Below are 22,712 nucleotides of genomic sequence, written 5' to 3' on the forward strand. Positions count from 1 at the left end.
AAACCCAGCCCATGTCTATCAAGTTTTCGGTGGGCATCAATAGGCTCTTTACAGCCTTGCAAGTTTTTTCCTAGTCCTTGCCCTGGGCAGTAGCCCATTTGTAACATCATTTCCTTTGAGGTAGGGCTCCCGGACACTATGAACCAAGGAGATACAATGTTGCATTACTCAAGGAACCTCCGTAAAGTATCCTTTTTTAACTTTAGTCCTTTTGAGCATAGCAGCTCTTCCAGGGCCAGAAAAATTGGATGTGATGGGCAGCACCCATCTTAGTTCTAAAGTTCTATTTTTTTGTTACTTTCACTTTAGGACTGTATTTTATTTCTTCCCGGGTTTCCGCTCTCTCTTTTATCTACCGAGACGAGCAAAAAATCCCTCCCGCTTTTATCGCGGATCCCCTCTTACCTGGGAACTTACCCCCGCTCTTGTCGCGGATTCCCCCTTTTCCTGGGAATTTACGGGTGCACCACACTCTCCGTGTGTTGAGTTCTGGCTCCTGTTCAGCCTCTCCTGTGGGTCCCGGGTTTCGGCACCACTTGCAGCGAACGCCTTCTCGACCAGCGAGGAAGAACGACCACCACACCAGGAGTCTTCTCAGATCACACTTTATTGGAGAGCCTTCTTACTTGTAGGAGAGCTTGAGCGCAAGAGAGCGTGCACCCAAAACATGGCCGCTTATATAGGGAATAGGAACACGGGTCGTTCTATCATTGGTCGTCTGCCTTTCACCGTCACCAGTGCCACGGGATTGGCTGGGGACTCTACGTGGCTCGCGCATGCACAAAGCCCAGGACCCACCGTCCCGCCAAGCACTGTCTAATATGGACCTCAAAGCTGCAAGGGAGTGGGCGGAGTCTAATTGCGTTCGCCCCGGCTCCCTGCACCTTCCAGTGCAGCACGGGCTGCATGCCCTTGGCGTCGCTGACCACCGCCCTCCAGTCCCGCTAGCGGTTCCGGATTTCCTGGTGATTCTTGTGTACAGCGACAAACCGCAGCTTCTTCAGGACGGAGGGCCAGGGCAGCATGTGCAGGTCCCACAGGTACTCCGGGGACAGCACCTTGGTGGGCTTGCGGAGCAGCAGGTACTTGTTCAGGTGGCTCTCGTCATGCCACACAGCCTCGATGTTGTTGGCCCGGTCGACCGCCATGGCCTCATGACAGGCCTTGGTGAGCCGGTGCACTTCCGCCACTGACCCCCCAAAGAAGGCCCCCATGTAGTAGAAGTCCCCCTGGTCGTGGGGGATGTAGGCCTGGGACTGGGGCCGGCGTTCGTAGGTGAAGGCATCGCGCTTGCTCGTGTAGAAGCCGGGGTGCAGGGTGCCGAAGAGCGGGGTCAGGATCTCCACGCCCACGTGGTCCTGGAACTTCATGTCCACGTCGGCGCACACCAGATAATCCATCTCCTGCCGGGAGGGCTGCTCCAAGAACTGACTGATCATCTGCATGCGGCGCATGGACACGTCCTGCCAGCGCGGGTAGCTGCGCACGGGCAGCACCGCCAGCCGCCGCCTGGGCCCGAGCCCCACCTGGGGCACGTCTGCGGGCCGGTCGGTGAACACGTAGTAGGTGACGCGGTAGCCCACCATGAAGTGCTGCTCCGCAGACTCCAGGAACAGCCTCAGGAAGGTGATGTACCTGCAAGGGAGGATGAGGGGTGGGGGAGGTGTGGCCAGGCCTGAGCCAGAACCCACCCGGGTCCAGCGGAACCCCACCCTCTCCTGCCAATCACCCTGCTCTGTCAGAGATGGGGACCACCAGCACCCCACAGTCCACAGCAGACCTGAGCCAGAGCCAGAGGCTTCCTATGGCCCCAACGTTCTGCGGCCCATGTGGGCCTGAGCCAGGCGCCAACTCCCAAAGCTGTCTTTGTCACACCTCTGGACACTTGGGGCTCCAGGACACCTGGCCATCATCCCTGGGGCTCCAGGACACCTGGCCCAGGTCCCTGGGTCTGCATACTGGCTCCCCTCTTGTGGGCCTGTCCCTCAGCCCCCTCTTGGGGAAGGAAGATTCTCTACACCCAGCTCTTCCTTCACAGCATGAAGTAGCCTCAGTAAACCTTTGGTAGACCTAAGAGGGGCCTTGGATCCTCAGGAAGCGCAGGGAGCGGGACTCCGAAGGGCAGGCAGGCCAGGCAGATGGGCACTTGAGGAAGAAGGGGCAGACCCACCAGCGTTTGCTCACACCCGGGCCTTAGAGCCAAGAGCAAGAGCTGTAGCTCAGGAAGGTTCCGCCTGCCTCATGGCCGGTCCCCCCTCGAGGCTGCCCAGAGCCTCGGCCCCGGGACAGGGCTCTCCACTTGCTGCCCACCCTCACCCTTCGTACCCACATGGCACGGGCTCCTCAGTGAATCCTTCTCAGGGCACCAAGCGCAGCCACCGAGGCTTCAGCCCCAGCTGACAGCGGTGGGGTGGCTGGCCGCCTTCCCGCGGGCTCAGCACCTGCTGGTGTCTGCTGGGCCCGCACCGGGTCCCAGGGAGACAGCGTGCCCATACGTGGCAGCAGGGCTTTTGTGCTGGGTGCTGCTCTAGTCCCCGGCAGTGGGACCAGAGCGCTCATGCTGCATCTGTGCCCTTCTGAGACCCTCCCGCCAGCCACCACCGCCTCAAGTCCCAGCTGGTGAGGTGTGGCAGCCTTGGGCTGTCCTAGGGTCCTTCTGCACACTGCTGCTGCTGCTCTGTGGCGGGCACGAGCTTCCATCTCCACCCCAGGGCCCATTCCTGCACCCAGGCCTTTCTCCACAGCCTCCCACAGGGTAGCTGGGCCTGAGGCAGCTTGCTCACGAGCTCCCATCCAGCGGGTCCCACCAGCACCCCTGGGGTTCACAGTTGGGCTGCCACCCGCAGAGGCCTGCAGTCGGGTGGTCTACAGACTGTCGCCTCAGGCCTGCCTGGCATCTCAGTGTACAGCAGCGGCCCCCGGTTGGCCGGCACCATGCTCCTGCTGCTCCCAGAGGAAGCCAGGCTCCTCCCTCCTCTCCTGCTGCCTCCTCGAGCAGAGGGGGTGCAGCCTCCCCTGGCTGAGGGGGTAGAGGGAGGAGACGCGGCACCAGCTGTCTGGGGAACTGGCACTGGGCTCGACCAGCGGCTGAGCCACCGGGGCCCAGGAAGGTCACGGAGTGAAGGAACTTTCACAGCCACCCTTCCATCTCTCCCCACCCTCCACCATGGCCTGAACACAGGACAGATCTGGGTGTCCCCAGGCCTCTGCCCTCCATGCTGCGCCATCTCTTACTTTTTTGGGGAGGGGTCCGGTTGTGGGGCCTGAACTCTGGGCCTGGGCACTGTCCCTCAGCTCTTCAGCTCAAGGCTAGCGCTCTACCACTTGAGCCACAGCGCCACTTCCGGCTTTTTTCTTATTGCTTATGTGGTGCTGGGGAATTGAACCCAGGGCCTCGGGCATGCAAGGCAAGCACTCTACCACTGAGCCACCTTCCCAGCCCCCATCTCTTACTTTTTGACGGCAAACACAGATAACCCCACGGTGATGTTCTGAAGCCGGAACTGCTCATTCAAGATGTCAATGTTGAAGGTCCCCTCCCAGATGATGGGAGCCAGCCACGGCGTCAGGACAAGGACGTCTCTCCTACTGCACAAAGAAAGAGAGCCACACTCGGTGTGCAATGTGTGCCCACTTCCGTACCTGCCCTCTCCCCGGCTGCCTCCGTCCTCCCACAGGCAGACCTGGCCGTCACCACGAGACCAACCAGAGGCAAATCAGACTCGAGGGGACCAGGCAGCAGCCAGCCCCGAATGCCGGCCCTGCTGCTGCAGAAGGAGCTGAGATCTGCTGGCAAGGCTTGCAGTGGTCCTCACCCCACCCAAGTACCCCTTAGGGAACCCGTGATTCTGCCAGGAACTCAAGTGAAAGAAACAGAAAAGATCCTCTGGGGTCCTCAGGTCAACCTCCAATACAAAAAGAAAAAAAAAAAACAAAAAAAAACCAAACAGGAAACAGAACATTGAGCACTAATCCAGGAAAATCTTGAGAGTTTGTTTGTTGCTTTTTCCTGCCCTGTGGAGGATTCAGGCATGGTAGCCAAGCCACAAGCCAGCCCAAAGAAACTACCTGTGCATATCTTTGCCACAGACCCCTGCACCCCTTGCAGTGTCAGTCCATTTACTCACGCGGGCGTCAGAGCCATCGGCTGGGGATACACCATCCTGAAAACCAAAACACAGGTGTGCACAGGAGTCACTCGGGACCCTCGTCCCACGGGGCTGTGGGGTATGGTGAGCCGTCCTTCAATGTCTACTTGGGTTGCACCCCCTCATTACCCAGAACCAGAGCTGGTGGAGGGGCTGAGGCATGACAGTCTCTAATTTGTCATAGCAAAGTGACAGAGGAACCGAGCGCCCAGGAACCACAGGGCTGGTGGACCTATGCTGCAGGCTGGGAGGGGCCTAATGGCTCCTATAACTCTATGGGGGAGGGGCTGAGCAGCAATCTCTGCCCCAGGGAACCATCAGATGCCCACACCAGCTCTCCTGGGCCTCAGACTGGCTTGTGGCACTTTTGTGGCACCCAGAGCCCAAGCTCCTCATCTCAGGGTATCAGAGCCCAGCCTCAAAGGTGGCAGGAAACCCTGTCCATGCCAGGCCTGGGACACTGGGAGCAGCGGACCCCACAGATGAGGAGCCCACAGGGCAGAGCCTGCAGCAGCCATCATTATCTTCCCATGATGGCTCTGGGAGTAGGGAGTCAGCATGGAAAGGGCAGGGAAGCACAGTGCAGGCTGCAGCAGGGATGAACCCTGATGACACAGGTGACAAAATCACGCCACTCACAAAAGGGCAAAACCTGCTGGTGCAGTGGCTCATGCCTGAAATCACAGCTACTCAGGAGGCTGAGATCTGAGAATCGCAGTTCAAACACAGCCTGGGCAGGAAAGGCTGAGATGTTTATCTCCAGTTAGCCACCAAAAGCCAGAAGTGGAGCTGTAGTTCAAGTGGTAGTGAGCTAGCCTTGAGTGAAAAGCTAAGGGACAGTACTAAATCCCTGAGTTCAAACATCAGTACTGCCACATACACATACTCAATGACACAGACACAGACACACAGACAGATATACACACAGACACGAATACAGACACAGACATACACAGACACACAGACACACACACACATAATCAACGACACAGATGGAGACAGACACACAGACAGACAGACAGACAGACAGACAGACACACACACACACACACACACACACACAGAGGAAGTTTGAGTCCTAGTTACACCAGCTTGAGAGTATTCCTCTTTAAATCAGGTGGATACAAAGGCATAATGCCTATGTGCATCTGATCGGATAAACTAATGTTTATCAAAATGAACTCCAGGAAATGGAAACAAGAGGTTTACTTCTTCATTGCTGGTTTTGTTTTCTTTTTTTTTTTCTTGTTTATTCATTTACCTGTCCTTGGAAAGGTAAAGAGGGCATAGAAATGGAGGGACAAATGGTGAACAAATGCAGCAGTGGTACTCACTGGACACTGTGTTGAGAATGAACTCTACGACTTATGCGTGGGGAAAGTCAGGGAGACAGAGAGGGAACGGGTGACATTGTCCAAAGAAAAATGTACTCATTACCTGACTTATGTAACTGTAATGCCTCTCTATATTATCCTTATAATAACTATTTTTAAATATTTAAAATTTTTTTTGTTTCATTTTGTTTGGCAAGGGAAGTCCCACTGCCCAGATCAGGCCGGGCAGGGGTGCCCAGCCCCCTCCCCACTCACACCAGGGCCAAGGCACCACGAGAGGACACTACCTGGACGAGGCTCTGCTCTGCTCGTGCTCCCCATCCACAGCAGCCACTCTAAAGGAGGACACAGGGGTCAGGTCTGTGCCAAGAGCAGAGTATCAGGCACAAGTGCATGGGACTAGCTGGCCTGGGGGAAGGCCACCCCTCCCACGCCGAGGCCGGTCAACCCCAAATCCCAGGGAGGGCCAGGGATCAAGAACCTGACTGCTGGGCCCTGGACAGGAGCATCTGCCTGTTATCCCAGCCACCCAAGAGAGGGAGGTGGGGGATCCCAGCTGGAGGCCAACCCAGGCACGAAGCTCCTGTGGCAATTCCCCAAATCAAACCGAGTTCAGCAGCCACACAGGACATGGGGCTAAGCTGGAGGAGACCCAATCAATCTGGCCCACATTTGATGAGGCAGCAGTGCCACACAGGCCGCAGGCACAGGGCAGCCTCGGGACTCCCTGCTGTGAGGTCAGCGGAGGCCCAGCCCCAGCCCAGCGCTGAAGGCTGCTCACCTGTCCTGGCTGGTCCCCCACTGAACTCTTCCTCTTAGCTGATGCGCACCTAGCGACTGATCACCTGGACATTAATTTTATTGAGGAATTTTGCTCTGTTTTGGGTGTTGCTGTCTTGGGTTTCTTGTTTCTGTTTTTCTCTTTTGGTTGTCTTTCTTCTCTTCTCCCTTCTTGATCATTGGTGGCAGCTTGTTGTTAATTTCTGCGTGCCTATATACCTACTCAGCTCGCCTCACTTCCCCTGGCGGCCTGAACTCAGCACAACATCCACTCAATCCTGTTCTACTCACTCACTCCACGTCCCACACCCCTCTCCCAAAAAGCTGGGCTCCGATCCCTTCCCACCCCAGCAACCAAGCAGCTAGTGTAATTCCAATAGTACCGTCCCCTCTGACTCCTCCTACGGCTGCACAGTTAAAGGCAGTCTTCCTCGAGCACAAAAACCCACATCAGACCCTATATCCATCTAAAGAGAGCAGAGCAGGGGCGATGACTGGTCACCACCTGAACTTTCCACGCCCCAGGCCCTGGGACGCTCCTGCAGCAGCCTGTGAAGCCAAGCACCCCCACCCATCCCAGACAGCACCTTGGACATCTGCCAACCCAGAGCCACCCGCCAATCCATACACCACTGCCCAGTCAACTCCCCCTGGGAGGGGCTGGGACTAACAAGGAGGAAGAGAGAGGCTGAATTCAGCTGGAGCAGATGGCTTACAACTATGAACACAGAGCAAAGAAACCTTTTGGGGGGTGGGGTAGGTAGAGGAGTGAGAATGACTGGAATACACTTAAACATGTGGAGATATAAAAATAATTATAGCCCTATTGTATAACCACTGTAAGCTAGTAATAAAAAAAAGAGCACAGTACCAGTGGTAGAGTGGCTCAGTGATAGAGCGCTTGCCTTGCACGCATGATGCCCTGGGTTCGATTCCTCAGCCCTACATAAAAAGCACAAAAAGCCCAAAGTGGCGCTGTGGCTCAAGTCGTAGAGCTCTAGCCTTGAGCTGAATAGCTGAGGGACAGCGCCCAGTCCCAGAGTTCAAGCCCCATGACTGACAAAAAAAAAAATCACAGTAGCACACATAACTGGCCCCCTACTTGGGTGATGGCGATACGAGCATTATAGGGGAAAAGCTGGAGATGCTATATACATATATAAAAAGGCAAGAATGAAAGAAAAAAATGAAGGAAGGAACGAAGACAGGAAGGAAGGAAGGAAGGAAGGATGGAAGGAAGGAAGGATGGAAGGAAGGAAGGAAGGATGGAAGGAAGGAAGGAAGGAAGGAAGGAAGGAAGGAAGGAAGGAAGGAAGGAAGGAAGGAATTGGGCCTGCATTTGCAAAACTACCAGCCACAAAGACTGCGTGAGCGGAGTGGTGAGTGGGGTAGAGCACTGACCGAGGAAGAAGCAGCCAGAACACAAAACAAAAAGGAGACAAGACATCCAGGCAGAGGGCAGGGAGCAAACAAGAGCTGGAGCCTGGCCTGCCTGGAGCTGCGGGGGACACACGGCCGGCAGCAGTGGGCTGTGGAGGTCCAGCAGGAGGGGTCAGGCCACAGGAGCTCCTAACCTGTGCCAGGAGGAGCAGCTCCTGTGGCGGGAGGGGCCAGGCAGATGGAGGGACAGACAAGCTTTGGCACCACAGGGCTGAGAAGGCAAAGAGAAGCCCACGGATATGGAGACACAGAAAGGCAGATGAGGACCTGGGGACCACCTGGTACAGGGGTGAGGCAGGAGGGTGGAAGGCTAAGCCATGCTCTCAACAGGCTCCTCAGGTGGAGGGCACAGAAAGCCAGGGGAGCCCAGGGTCGGGGCTGGAGGTCAGATGGGAGCTGAGGACAAAGGGGGACAGGCAGACGACGCTTTAGGGCAACTGAGGTGACAAAGGCTGCCGGACGGGACACACAGGTCAGGCTCCCAGCACAGACCACGCAGGCCCCTCCTCCATCCCTCAGCCTCACTCACCTGGACTCAGCTCCCAGGCCTCCCAGCGCCTGTCTGCTGGGGGTCAAGAACCCATAGCTAAGAGAAGGAAGTGGGCAGAGACAGCTGCTCAGGATGCAGGCCTGCAGGAGTCCGATGCCTGGCCCCACCCTCTGCCCAGACTGGCCTTCCTCCCCTTCCCCAGGCCAACCACCCAGCCCAGAGACCCTCCACCAAGTGGAAGGAAAATGGGCATCACCGTGAGGGCCAAGGGCACAGGCCAGGACAGGCCGGACACACCATCTAGCCCAGCTGAGGGTGGCAGCACCCTCATCCTGCTGGGATTGTGGTGTGGAAGGCAGCCCAGGGCCCCACCCGGGTCCGGCGGGCCACTCCCAAGCCCAGCCTCTTACCTGAAGAAGACCAGAGTGAGAGTCATCAGGAGAAGGGTTCCGGGGTGAAGGAAGTAGTGCTTCAGTTTTCCTGAAATACAGAGTGGGAAGCTCAGCTGCTCCCCCGCCTTCCTCACCTCCTCCCAGCATCTCTTTCCTTTGACTTTCTGTGAGGAACCTGCGCATGCTGGGCCAGCGCTGGTCACTGAGCTTCGAAAGTCAGGAGTTTTCCTGGTTTAGACTTGGAATATTGGGTTGGGGGCGTGGCTCAGTTGGGAGAGTGCTAGGGAAAGAGTAAAAGCTTCAGGTACTGAGTTCAAGTCCCAGCCTAAGAAAAAGAAAGGAAGGAAGGGAAGGAGGAAGGAAAGAAGGAAGGAAGGAAGGAAGGAAGGAAAAAGGAAGGAAGGAAGGAAGGAAGGAAGGAAAAAGGAAGGAAGGAAGGAAGAAGGGACAGAGGGAAGGAGGGAGGGAGGAAGGGAGGGAGGGATCGAGGGAGGGAGGGAAGGAGGGAGGGAGGGAGGGAAAGAGTTCAAATACCCCTAACAGGCCTTCTCAGAAAGGCTTACTGAACACCACACATCACCACCTGTGATTGGCTCAGGCCCCAAAATCAGTCCTTTCATCTCCCTGTACTACTGGTCTACCTTTACCTTACTGTTTCCTACTCCTCCAGCCATGAAACACATAACTCCTACTAGCTTCTGGGAAACCAAGGAACCGGGCAAGGAACACCTGACCTCTCATTTGTGTATTTGGCCTGCACTAAGGTTGGAACCCAGGCCTCATTCCTGCTCCCTGGCTTGCTCAGCGAGCACTGGAGCACTTGGGCCACACCCCCAGCCCTTATTTTTGCTGATTATTTAGGAGATGGCGTCTCATGGACTGATCTGCTGTGGGGAGCTCCAAACTGTGATCCTCAGATCTCAGCCTCCGGAGTAGCTAGATTGCAGGTGTGAGCCACTGGTGCCTGGTTGCCACATACCTTGAATGTAATTTTTCCCCTCATGTATGTAGTTGGGACATGGTTTGGCTGTAGGAAAATCTAAGTGAAAACAACTTCTTAGTTTTCAAGTAACTTTCAAATTTTTAAGCTTTCTTTTTGTTTTTGTTTTTTCCCAGTCGTGGGGCCAGAACTCTGGGCCTGGGCGCTGTCCCTCAGCTCTCCAGCTGAACGCTAGAGCTCTACTACCTGAGCCACAGCGTCACTTCCGGCTTTTACTGCTTATGTGGTGCTGAGGAATCAAACCCAGGGCCTCATCCATGCAAGGCAAGCACTCTACCACCGAGCCACCTTCCCAGGCCCATTTTTTTAACTTTTAAAACTAAGTTCTTTTTTTACTTTATTGTTAATTTAGAAGGGTTATATATACAGAGAGGTTACATTGACTTGCGTCAGGTAATAAATCCATTTGCTTTGCCACAGAGTCATCTGTCCTTCATTCTCTCCTATTCCCTCCCTCCCGTCTGCACCCACAGTTGCACAGTTCACTTTCACCGATGACCAGTGCGCTCCACTGCTGCATTTTTTTACCCTTTTCCCTCATATTCTGGGTCCTCCCCCCGCCCTCCCACAGAAGTGCACGTGAGCACGCCATGTATAAGGTAAACAATAAGGAATCAGCAGAAAAAGAAATCAATTTTTAAGTCCTTTGTTTCCATATCTTTGGAGTTTGTTTCAGTATGTCTATTATTTTATATACACATGAAGAGGTGATTGGCTATTACACCTTTATGATTCTCTCCTAAAACTCTCCTCTTTTGGTGTCACTGTATGTGCATATCTAGAATCTGGTATACTTTGTCCTATCCCAGTGCATTTTCATTGTAACTTCTGCACATCAGGGAGAACCTGTGCAGTTGGTCTCTCTGATCTTGGCTTACCTCACTTAACATGATTTGTTCTAGTTCCATCCATTTCCCTGCAAATGTCATTATTTCTTTCCAATGGCTTTGTAAAATTCCATTGTGCACAGGTACCCCATTTTTTGGATCCACTCCTCTATTGTGAGGTATCTGGGCTGTTTCCATGGTTCGGCTATTGTGAATAGTGTGGCAGTGAGCATGGATGTGCAGGTGTCTTTATCATATCCTGGCTCGTGATAGTCAGGGTAGTTGCCCAGGAGTGGTATGGCTGGTCACAGGAAAGTTTCGGTTTTGAGGAACCTCCAGACTGCTTTCCAGAGTGGTTGTACTGGTTTACATTCCCACCAGCACAGCAGTAGAGATCCTTTTCCCCCACACCCCTGCCAACCTTTCCTGTTGTTCAACTTCAAAATGCATGATGACAACAGGGATCCACTTTTAGTTTTCTGCACATGGCTGTCCAGTCCTCCCAACACCCATTGTTGAAGAGGCTGTTTGTTCCCCTCCTTTGCCGACTCTCAAACTGTAGTTATGCGCTTTTGTTTTCTGCATCTTCCAACCTGTTCCATTGACGCTCAGGTCTATTTTTGTGGCAATATTATGGCTCTCTAGCAAAGTCTGACATCTGGAAACAGCTGCCTAAACCAGGACTGCAGGGTCCACCTGTTTCTCCCCAGCCACCTCTGCCTGCTTCTCCTCTCCCAGCTGGTGCTGCTCCCCTGGCCCAGCCTCTCCTCTCTCCTGACCCCGCCCCTCCTCTCCCAGGCCCCGCCTCCCTTCTCCCCTGCCCCGCCTCTCCTCCCAGGCCTTGGTTCCACTGCACTCTCCTGCCAGTGTCCACTACTGCGGAGCCACGGGCATGAGGCAAGCTTAGTAGAATTAGGCCTAGGAGTTAGTTATCGGTGTGGGTGGTATTTGAAGTGCTTAGATAAACTAAGTGAAACTATTAAGTCTAAGCTTGTTGCTATTGATATACAAACTCATCACAGGGTCATGGTTCAAATCCAGCTTAGGCAGGAAAGTCTGTGAGACCCATATCTCTAATTAACCACTAAACAGTCAGAAGTGGAGGTGTGGTAAAGTGGTAAAGGGCTAACCTTGAGCAAAAACGGGTAAGGAACAGGACTCAGGCCCCAAGTTCAAGCCCCAATACTGAGAAGAAGAAGGAGAAGAAGGCGGGGAGCCAGCCAAAATGGATTACTGGCAATGTGGATCTGGTAGAAAAGCACCGACCTCCCAAGCAGTCTGTGTAAGAACAAAGCCCTGAGTTCAAGCCCCATAATAACAATAATAGTAACCAGCCAAAGTGGGGCTAGAAATATGAATCGAGCAGTACAACACCAACTAGGAAGCAAGCTATGCAAGAGCAAGCCCCAGGTCAAGCCCCAGACCTGTAACAAAAAGAGAGCAAAAGAATACTCATGGATAGCTGCAAAGTATATGAAACATAGATTTCAACTTCACTAGTCATTAGGGGAAAGTATACTAAAATCACAAGGAGATGCCATACATGCATTGTATACGAGTGAAAGGCTGAGCATGTGATCTGTCAGGGCCAAGGGGAGCAGCTAGAGCTTTCAGAAGCCACTGGAGAACAGAGGACCCTACAAGCACTTTGGAAATTAACTTGGGCTTCCTGCCCCTTGAGGAAGGAAATGGGTGTGTCCACAGAAAGACTAGTCTACATTTGCCTCCCGCAGCTCCACCTGCCAAAGGTCTAACCTAGAAGCTAAGGCCAAGCTAGGTGTGGCCATACACTGGGGCAGTGTGAGGAATGAGCTATGGGTGAACTCAACCCACTGAAAGAGTCTCAAATTTAATTATTCTGGGTGGAAAAGAAGGAATTCAGCATCTAATTCCTTTTATATAAAACTCTAGACAAGCCAGGTTCTGGTGACTCACGCCTTTAATCCTAGCTATGTAATAAATAGAGCTCTGAAGACTAAGGTTTGAAGCCAGCCAGGGTAGGGAACTCTGTGAGACTCTTATCTCCAAGTAATCACCAAAAAGCTGGAGGTGGAGCTGTGGCTCAAGTGATAGAGCAAAAACTCTCAGGAACAGCTGGGGGGCTGGTGGCTCACTCCTGTAATCCTAGCTACTCCAGAGGCTGAGATCTGAGGTTCAAAGCCAGCCCGGGCATGAAAGTCCGTGAGACTTTTATCTCCAATAAACCACCAGAAAAACCAGAAGTGATGCTGTGGCTCAAGTGGTACAGCGCTCGCACTGAGCTGAAGAGCTCTAGGTCAGTGCCCAGGCCCAGAGTTCAAGCCCCACAACTGACCAAAAAAAAAAAAAAAAAATCTCAGGAACAGCACCCAAGCCTGGAGTTCAAGCCCCAGGATTGGCCCAAAAAAATAAAGCCAGAAGTGGAGGTGTGGCTCAAGTGGTAGAGCTCCAACCTTGATAATAAAGCTAAGTGAAAAAGTGAGGCCCGGAGTTCAAGCACCAGCACCCTCCACCACACACAGGTCAAACGCTCAAAACACGGGGATCCAGGAAATGGGACAAATGTGAACAGATTCATCCCGGCCTGTCTGGTGACAGGAGGCCCCAGGCCAGCCTGGCCAGGCCAGTCTACCTGCTGCCCATCAAGGAGAGGTTCAGGCAGGTGTGAGAAGCGGCCATTATTCCCACTTCCTCCCCCAGGAGGATGAGCTGCTAGCTGCTCACTAAAAGACAGGTGTCTGCAGCCTGTCGGGTCTGCAGCAGCCTCCCTGGGGAGGGAGCTGCTTCCTCTCGCAACCCTCCCGGAAGGCCCTGAGAGGCCAAGACAAAGGAGTCAATGGACGAGGACGCATCTGGGAGTACTTCCCTGCCACCTGGGGAGGGATCTGGATCTTTCTCCCTGATCTTCCAAGCAGGGAGACACCCAGGGCCAGGGTTCAACTCTGAAGTATCTGCGATCCCCACAGAGGCCGACCCACGCTGAAGAACACCCACGGCAGAAGGAAGGTAGCACACCCTGCCTTCCTCCCGAGGCTCCATGGAGCCCACCTGGCTGCCAGGCCCTGGCAGAGGAGAGAGGGTGAGGAGGCGGGGCTGCTGCTCCCCACCAAGAGCTTTTAGGAGATCCACACTGACTGGGCCCGGCCATCGCCACTTGCTAGTGGGCGTGCCACCTGCCTCTGTTCTCAGAGCTGCTCCCCTGCTCTGACTCCCACAGCCTAATGTCCCTTGTGCCCAGACACCAAGTCCCCGAGAGCCCAGGTGTCTTGTTCCCAGCCCAGCGGGGGCCTCAGGTGGCAGGGAGGCTGGGGGGCAGGGCCCTACAGAGGCCCCCGGCTCCCAGACCACCTGGGCAGGGAGAGACACTGGCAGCACAGGCCTGATCCACAAGGCCTGGCTGGGCGGCGGCCCCCCACTTGCCTCAGCTCCTTCCTCCTGTCTCACCTTCTGACCTGTGGCCTAGAAGGATTGTCACCCACCAGCCACCGGGGTCTCTCCTCTCCTTCCCGCTTTCTCCCCACAGCTCCCCACGATTCATCTCTCTCCTGACAGATCTGAGAGTTCACATCTCCTCCGGTCCTCTGGCACCTGAGCAGGTGGAGACCACAACCGACAGAGGGGACAGACGGGTCACTAGCACCCACAGGAGCCAGGAACGGGCAGCTTTGCCTGGTACTACAGTCTCCACTGAGGTCCACCTCCTGTCCTAACACCACCATTGTGTCCCCACTACACACGCCGGCACGCACGCACACACACACACACACACACACACACACACACACACACACACACACACACACACACACACACACACACACACACACACACACACACACACACACACACACACACACACACACACACACACACACACACACACACACACACACACACACACACACACACACACCCTGCTGCCTAACCAACCATCTCTGAACCTCTAGCTCAAAGCTACGAAGCCCCCAAGCGCATGGTGAGTCTCCTTTGTCCCTCCAGCTCACCTCTGGGATCCATGGCTCCCTGGTGCCTGTTGAGAGGCAGGAGCTCAGTGCTAGACCTCAGGCACAAAGCCAGACCCACTGCAGAGCCTGGCCCAGCCCCCCGTCCCTTCTGGGCGGGGAGGCGCTCTGGCAGGCTTCTGATTTGCCCAGGTCTGCCTACCACAACCAGCCTCCTCAGTCCAGCGACCCCACCAGAGATGGCCAGTGCCTTAGCCACACCTCAGACCCAGCAGGCCCTGGATGCTTCCTGCCGCTGTCAGTCCAGCCTTCCCTCCTGAGGGGCCCCAGCATGCTCACGGGCCCAGCCCCACTCAGCTCTCCAGCACAGGTGTGCCCAGCCTGCCCCAGCTCTCAGCCCCTGACTCCAGCATGGACAGCTCGGCCCCCAGCCCCCATGTTTGCTGACACTTAGCAGGTGGAACCATTTGCTCCCGAGGGCTAGTGTGTGAACCAGAGATCCCTTCCACCTGCAGCTACAGATGAGCCTACAGGAAGGTTCAGGAGAAACTGTCCTCGGTTACCTTAGGGTCGGTGCTACCTGATAGACCGAGAGGAGGCCCCCACCTGGCCCCGGGGTGCCCACAGAGAAGGATTTGAGGGCACACTGAGGTAGACCCCAAGGAAGTTTGTAGGGAAAGCAAAGCCAGAGAGGCAGTGTGTGAACCAGGCGTGAGCGGGTGCGCGTGACGACAGGGGCTGCCGACACGCTTACATCAGGGCACTCAAGAAGAAGGACGTTGGGAGCTGGGCACTGCTGGCCACGCCTGAAATTCCAGCTACTCAGGAGGCTGAGATCCGAGGACCACATTTAAAGCCAGCTCAGATAAGAAAGTGTGTGAAGCTCTCACCTCCATTTAACCACTGGAAAACCAGAATTGGAGCTGCGGCTCAACGTGGAAGAGTGCTAGCTGACCCGTCCAGCAGGCCAGGTAATTTGGTGGAGCAAAAGAAACTCAGGGACAGTGCCCAGGCCCTGAGTCCAAGCTGTATGACTGATATAAAAAGAAAGAAGGGGGGAGGAGGGAGGGAGGGAAAGAAGGAAGAAGGAAGGAAAGAGGGAAGGAAGGAAGGAGGGAAGGAAAGAAGGAAGGGAAGAGGGAAGGAAGGAGGAAAGAAAGGAAGGAGGGAAGGAAAGAAGGAAGGAAGGAGGGAAGGAAGGAAGGAGGGAAGAAAGGAAGGAGGGAAGGAAAGCAGGAAGGAAGGAGGGAAGAAAGGAAGGAGGCAAGGAAAGAAGGAAGGAAGGAGGGAAGGAAGAAAGGAAGGGAGGGAGGGAGGGAGGAAGGGAGGGAAGGAGGGAGGAAGGAAGGATGGGAATGAGGAAGTTAGGTTTTGAGGCTCAAATCACCTTAGAGTAAGAGATCCCAGATGATCTCCAGCCTGGCCCATTCCGTCATTCCTGCTGTGACACTGCTTTGTCCATCTCACCAAGACCTCAAGGCTGCCCAAGCACTAAGCTTGGATCATCAAGGCTGCCCAATCACTAAGCTTGGATCAGCAAGGCTGCCCAATCACTAAGCTTGGATCAGCAAGTCAAACAGGATGGATTTTGTCTCATGCCTTCTTCAAAACAGGTGTCCATCCTTGAGATAACACATTTTAAAACAGGCTTTGTGTCCAGAAAAGTCATTTCCCTGGAATAAGTATCTCATCTAAACATTTCCAGTGGTTCATGCCTGTATTGCTAGCTACTGAGAAGGCTGAGATCTGAAGATCACAGTTCTAAGCCAGCCCAGGCAGAAAAGCCCATGAGACTCTTATCTCCGATTAACCAGCAAAAGAAGCTAGAAGCTGGCACCAGTGGCTCACACCTGTAATCCTAGCTACTCAGGTGGCTGAGATCTGAGGATCTCGGTTCAAAGCCAGGTGGGACAGGAAAAGTTCATGAGACTCTTATCTCCAATAAACCACTCACAAAACTGGAAGTGGAGGTGTGGCTCAAGTGGTTGAGTGCTTGCTGTGAGCTGAAGAGCTGAGGGACAGCGCCCAGGCCCAGAGTTCAAGCCCCACGACCAACCCAAAAAAAGCCAGAGCTGGAGTTATAGCTCAACTGGTAAAGCACCAGTTTTGAGCAAAAAAAGTTTAGGGGAAAGTAACCAGGTCCTGAGTACAATTAACAGTAAATCAACAAATAATAAATAGCATGCTAATTAACTGGGCGAGTAGGTAAGGTCAGAAAGAGAGAGGGAGCTACTCTTTTTCCCTTCACATTTTTTGTTTCCTTTTTACTAAACATTACAGCTCATGAGAGAATGTAAGGCTTAGGACAGAAACAGTGCTGAGATGCTTTTTTTTTTGTTTGGTCATGGGCTTGAACTCAAGGCCTGGCATGGTCCCTGAGCTCTTTGTGCTCAAAGCTAGCTCTCTGCCACTTGGAGCCACAGCTCCACTTCTGTTGGAGCTAGTGGTTAATTGGAAATAACCACTTTCCTGCCTGGGCTGGCTTTGAATCTTTTTTATTTTATTTTATTTTTTTGGGTCCGGTTGTGGGGCCTGAACTCTGGGCCTGGGTGCTGTCCCTCAGCTATTCAGCTCAAGGCTAGCGCTCTACGACTTGAGCCACAGAACCACTTTGTCCCTACTCGCAGGAAGTCAACAAGGGTGGTGAACCTAAGCGAGAAGGAATGAAGGGACAAGAGACACAAAGAATGACAGCATGACAGGGATTCTGATCAAGCTGCAAATTTTTATTTTTCACACAGGGGTATTTATATGCTTGGAATAAGGAAGCTTTTTCATTGGCCGTTAAGGAAGCATTTTCATTGGCCATAGCAGCTGCAGGATGTTTGCTTAGGGCAGGGTGAAAAGGTCGGATTCTGTAAACTCAGCCTCAAGATGTTCCAGTGAGATAGTCAAGCCTATCATGTTGAGAGACTCCCTTTTGGCTCCCGACATCTCCCTCTTTCTTATTTAGAAAATTGACCATCAATTGTTGGCTGTTCTTTTTAAGGGGGTGACAGAGGCTCTGTTCCTCTAAGGGCCCAGGTTTTCTCTGCTCCCCAGTGAGCATCCTCACTTGGGGAGGGGAATTTTACAGGCCTTGGCATGTTTTTTGAGGAGACGGCTTGTGGGTATGCATGCCAACCGTCATGCAACCAGAGCTTGCCACTCAGTGGTCTTGGGTTTTGGGATCTCGCGGATCCATCCCCCTGCAGTCTTACCTGCATCCTTGATTTGAGCATTTTTTCTTCCTCCCATAGGTGCATCCTCCCCCAAGTGGAGGGGCCTATAGGAGGAGAGGTGAACCTGTCCCTTATGGCAAGGGCGCAATAGGTCTTGCCTGTTGAATGGTCAGGATTTATGAATAAGGAGGAGGGTTTTTTAAATAAGAAAAAAAAAGGGAGGGGGGTTTCCACTGGAACAAGCTCATGGCAAAACACTAATTAAAAGCCTGGGGTAAATCCTAGATCTCAATGCCTTGGTCTGCCCTATCAAGGTGATGGTAATGAACCTGTATGGGTTTAGAAGCCAAGAGATCAATCTGTTGTTTAATAAAAGTTACAAGCCTATTTAAAGCAATCCTCCGATGTTGGTCTGTACTGTTGAGCGGAGGTAAGCCACTTTGTTTCCACAGTTAACCGTTTGGCTCCAGCTAACGGGGGCCGAATAAAATCCCCCTTTGCATTTGCAGGGGACACAAAAAGAGTGGTCATGAGATTTTTTTGTAGCTGGAGGGCCAAGGCCACCGTATACAAAACCCCTTTAAAAGAAACACTTCAAACAGGAGGGTCCACGTCTGGAGTTCTAGCTGCATCTGTAAGAGAAAAGGAATCATCCTCAGTGGGAAGGTTTCCCCTGGGTTGTGGTAAGCCATTCACCTGTTTTATCAAGCGTTCTGGCAGCCACCTTGGGGCCACTTGTTCTTGATCTAAAATACAGGCTGAACCTCGCCCCCAGATAAGAACAGGATCTGGGCCCTTCCATTTGCCTGTAAGGGGTCACGCCATATGACAGACGGGTGAGCAGAACTGGAAGATGGGTGCCAATGCCTGTCAGCTGCCGAGTAGCCTTCATTGTCCAGAGTTAGAAAATTAAGGGTGAACAATGTGTGACTAAGGCCATCTCTAGGAGTAGAAAATGAAAAGGCAGAGGCTTTGAGGCGAGTAAGCCAGGTTTTTAGGGTGTGGTGGGCTCATTCTACGATGCCCTGACCTTGGGGGTTAATCTGAAAAATAGCACAAAACTGTTTAAACTTGGCACTGGTATAGGCAGGGCTGTTGTCTGTGTTTATGTGGGCTGGTTTTCCCATTACAGAAAAGGCTAAAACAAGGTGAGAGAGAACATCTTTGACAGTTTCTCCTGAGTATGGTGAAGCAAAAACGAACCCGCTAAATGTGTCTATGGAGACATGAATATATCTTGTTTTTCCAAATTCAGGAAAATGGGTAACATCCATTTGCCAGATTTGATTAGGTAGCAGTCCACGGGGGTTAACACCCAGGTGTTGTACAGGAAGGGAGACAACACAGGCAGGGCATGTCTTTACTATCTCCCGTGCTTGTTGTCTAGTAATTTTACAAAGCAACCGAAGACTCTGGGAATTTAGATGGTGGAGATTATGTAATTCTGTAACCTTTTGGACAGACCCAACAAAAACCGGAAAAATGGAACGAGTGGCCACATCAGCTTGAGCGTTACCCTGTGTATGAGGGCCAGGGAGATCAGAATGTGCCCTAATGTGTCCCAGAAAAAAATGGATGTCTCCTGGCCTGAATTAGCTGTTGAAGCTGAGTAAATAAAATGCCGCACTGGAGGAAGCTTTAATAGCGGGCGAAATTTCTAGGAAGGGAACAGCATGAGCAACGTAAGCACTATCTGTATAAATATTAATAGACTTATCAAAAAAGTCATAAAAACCTGTGTTATAGCACAGGTTGGGCTATAACAAGCTGGGCTGATTGATAAGGGGGATCAAAGGTGGTGGAGTGGTTGTTAACAACGAAGGCCACACGGCCATTGCTTAAGCTATCTGTAAAGACAGTGAGGGCTTGAGGAATGGGAGCCTTTTGAGTAACCTTGGGAAAAACAAATGGATATAGCTGGGCAAAGTGTAAAAGGGGATCATTGGGGAGATGATTGTCAATTAGTCCTAAATATCCTGACAGGGCAATGCCCCATTCATCCCCAGTCTGAAGTAAAAATTGAGTCTGGTCTTTGGTGTATGGAATTAAAATGGTATCAGGGTCCTTGCTGAAATATTGTCGAGAGAGCAAGCGACCTTTGATAATGATAGAGGCTACCTGGGCAGGGTAAACAGCAATAACCTTGGAGGATGTGGTAGGTAAATGGACCCAAAGCAGGGGGCTGCCCTTATTATTGGAGTGGGGAATCCGTTGCCAAAACAATCCTGTGGGTATATGAGGGGTATATAAAATAATTAAGACCAGAGGAAGATTATAGGAAATCTGTGTAACAAACTGCTGGCCGATGGCCTCAGTAACTTGGGTTAAGGCATTTCATGCATTGGGAGTAAGCTCGCGAGGAGAGGAGGGTCAGAATCACCTTTTAAAATCTCATTAAGAGGCAAAAGCACGCTGGGGGGCAACCTTAGGTATGGCCTAAGCCATTGAATATCTCCAAGCAACTTTTGAAAATCATTAAGGGTGTGAAGATGGTGTAAATGAAGTTGAATTTGAGGAACCTGAATTTGATTATTTTGGAGTTCTAGACCCAAATAAGTATAGGGATCCTGTGTTTGAACTTCATCGGGGGCAACCTGTAGTCCCAGGGCAGTAAGGGCTTTATAAAGGTCTAAATAGCAGTTTCTAAGTTCGTGGGTGTCAGGTGCAGCAAGCAACAAGTCATCCATATAATGTAATATATAGACGTGCTGCCATCGTTTTCTCACAGGGTCCACTGCCTGGGCAACATATTTTTGACAAAGCCTAGGGCTATTAGCCGTACCTTGGGGGAGTACCTTCCATTGAAATCTTTGCATGGGGCCTTGAAAGTTAATGCGAGGAAGGCTAAAGGCAAAATAGGGTCTGTCTTCAGGATGTAGGGGAATTGGTAAAAAAAAATCTTTTAAATCAATAACCATTTTGTAATAGTCCCTGGGAATAGCCACCGGTGTGGGAATGCCTGGCTGTAGCACTCCCATTGGGTGCATCGTTTTATTAACAGCACGTAGATATTGTAAAAGGCACCATTTGCCTGATTTTTTCTTGATAACAAAAATAGGAGTATTCCTATTTTTGATAACAAAAATAGGAGTATTCCTATTTTTGTTCTCTATATGGTCTCTATATGGCCTGCCACCAGCTGTTCCTGTACTAACATGGAGGCAGCCTCCAATTTTTCTTGGGTAAGGGGCCACTGATCCACCCACACGGGGGTTTGGGTTTCCCAAATGATTTTATCTGCATGGGGCACAGGAGGGTCAGGGGCTGATACTAAAAATCCGAATACCCAAGCCCATGTTTATCTGTTTTTTGGGTAGCTTGGATGGGCTCAACGGTTCCTTGTCCTGATTTTCCAAGACCCATACCAGGGACAAAATCCATACGGAGCATTTGATGTGTAACCACAGAATTGGGACTAGCAAGAATAACTTCCATCTGGGTCAAGATATCCTGGCCCCATAGGTTAACAGGGAGGTCAGGAACAACAAAAGGAGTAACAGTTCCCCTATTGCCCTCTTTGTCAGTCCAATTAAGAACCCTGGAGCTGACCAAAGGGTTTTTTGACTGCCCTATGCCTTTAAGGTCAGTTAGGGACGAGGTAAGGGGCCAACTTGGCCAATATATTTGGGAAATAACTGTGGCATCCACACCAGTATCCAAAATTCCCTGAAACTCCCTTCCTTCAATTCACAGGGTGAGGGTGGGTCTTTTTTTGAGTGACAGGCTGAACCCAATACGCATCAGAAAACCCCAAAGAAGCAGTTCCTCGCGGTGTGGGCTGAGCAGTGGAAGAACCCCCTGAATTTAATGGGAGCAGTACCAATTGTGCAAGCCTAGTTCCAGCTGGAATAGCTGCAATCCCATTAATGGCCGTGGCCAAAATTTTTATTTCTCCTGTATAATCATTATCAATAATACCAGGAAAAACTTGGACACCTTGTAAGGTAGCAGAGGCTTTTCCAAGAATAAGGGCACACATATGAGATGGAGGGGATCCCAGGGTCCCAGTGGATATTATTTGAGGTCCTTGTACAGAGTCTAGTATTGTGTCGGTGGCGGCACAGAGGTCCAGTCCTGCACTGCCTGGGGTTGCCCTCTGGAGGGAGGCAATCGTGGAGAGAGGTGGGGGGCTTGTGTAGGACTGGGAGTTTGGGAGGGGACAAACCCTATCGCCCCTGGGCTTTTCTTGGGGATAGTCGGGGCCAGGGGCTGGCCCCGAGGGAAGTTTACCTGAAAAAACAAGAGAGAATGGGTTGCCCAAGGGCATTTGTTTTGGATCTACATTTGTTGGCCCAATGACAGCCCTTACCACATTTGGGACAAAGAGTGGCAGGGAGTGGTCTACCTGTAGCTTGGGAGGGCACTGCCCCTTGGCTTTGTTTGCCGAAGGGACATTCACACGCAAAGTGACCAGGTTGTTTACAATTAAATTAAGTAAGCAAGCGAGCCAGGGACTGAAATGCCTTGGTAAAGGCAGCACCTATGGCGAGCCCCATGGTGTGAGCGGTTCCTACTCCAGCACAAAGCCTGATGAACTCAGAGAGGTCACCCTTGTTTTTATGTGGCCGGAGGACATCTTGACATGCCCGGTTAGCATTTTCAAAAGCAAGATGTTTAACAAAGGCACCTTCACTTTCACTCGGCCCAAGAAGCCTTTCTTCCGCAGCGAGACAAAGTCAACTGTAGGGTTCCTCTGGCCCCTGTCTAACCTTTGCCAGGGAAGTAGTAGCCGATCCCTTTTGAGGGAGACGCTTCCAAGCATAAAGGCCAGCGTTTTGAATTTGTGCCAAAAGTCCAGTAGGAAAGCACGCCTGTTTAGCATTGGTATCAAAGGGCGCATTACCCAAAAGCTTAGTATAGGTCCAGGTTTTTGAAGATGTTTTAGTGTCCCGACCTGCAGGACGTCAACAAGGGCAGTGAACCTAAGCGAGAAGGAATGAAGGGACAAGAGACACAAAGAATGACAGCAAGACAGGGATTCCGATCAAGCTGCAAATTTTTATTTTTCACACAGGGGTATTTATATGTTTGGAATAAGGAAGCTTTTTCATTGGCTGTTAAGGAAGCTTTTTCATTGGCCGTAGCAGCTGCAGGATGTTTGCTTAGGGCAGGGTGAAAAGGTCGGATTCTGTAAACTCAGCCTCAAGATGTTCCAGTGAGATAGTCAAGCCTATCATGTTGAGAGACTCCCTTTTGGCT

At 52.1% G+C, this 22,712-nt stretch overlaps 1 protein-coding gene across 8 annotated transcripts; it reads right to left on the minus strand.

Moving 5' to 3' along the window:
- Positions 1-591: 591 nt before the first annotated feature.
- On the minus strand, positions 592-15,812 carry LOC138822259 (histo-blood group ABO system transferase 2-like). Of its 8 annotated transcripts, XM_070014951.1 has the most exons (9): positions 14,395-14,498; positions 13,835-13,978; positions 8,603-8,672; positions 8,232-8,288; positions 7,134-7,204; positions 5,770-5,842; positions 4,128-4,163; positions 3,454-3,588; positions 592-1,635 (listed from the first exon to the last, which is right to left on the minus strand). In XM_070014951.1, exons 2-9 carry the CDS (start codon positions 13,926-13,928, stop codon positions 945-947), a joined length of 1,227 nt encoding a protein of 408 aa, XP_069871052.1. In that variant the 5' UTR covers positions 13,929-13,978; positions 14,395-14,498; the 3' UTR covers positions 592-944. The 8 variants fall into 8 exon arrangements, with proteins under 8 accessions (XP_069871052.1, XP_069871055.1, XP_069871053.1 ...); XM_070014954.1 differs by lacking the exons at positions 13,835-13,978; positions 14,395-14,498 and adding an exon at positions 15,740-15,812; XM_070014952.1 differs by lacking the exon at positions 13,835-13,978 and having other exon boundaries at positions 14,395-14,494.
- Positions 15,813-22,712: the final 6,900 nt, after the last annotated feature.

This window comes from Dipodomys merriami, unplaced genomic scaffold (assembly GCF_024711535.1).
Source record: "Dipodomys merriami isolate MVZ:Mamm:240054 unplaced genomic scaffold, mDipMer1.0.p SCAF_11, whole genome shotgun sequence".
In the NCBI taxonomy this organism is placed as follows: domain Eukaryota; kingdom Metazoa; phylum Chordata; class Mammalia; order Rodentia; family Heteromyidae; genus Dipodomys; species Dipodomys merriami.

What these genes read in the sequence shown, in the direction of transcription:
- LOC138822259 (XM_070014951.1), bottom strand. Translation starts at nt 13,928, where the DNA reads ATGAATCGTGGGGAGCTGTGGGGAGAAAGCGGGAAGGAGAGGAGAGAC. An exon ending in CTCACTCTGGTCTTCTTCAG is followed by an intron (nt 8,289 to 8,602) that starts GTAAGAGGCTGG and finishes TCCTTCTCTTAG; the next exon opens with CTATGGGTTCTTGACCCCCA. An exon ending in ACTGAGCCACTCTACCACTG is followed by an intron (nt 5,843 to 7,133) that starts GTACTGTGCTCT and finishes CTCTTGGCACAG; the next exon opens with ACCTGACCCCTGTGTCCTCC.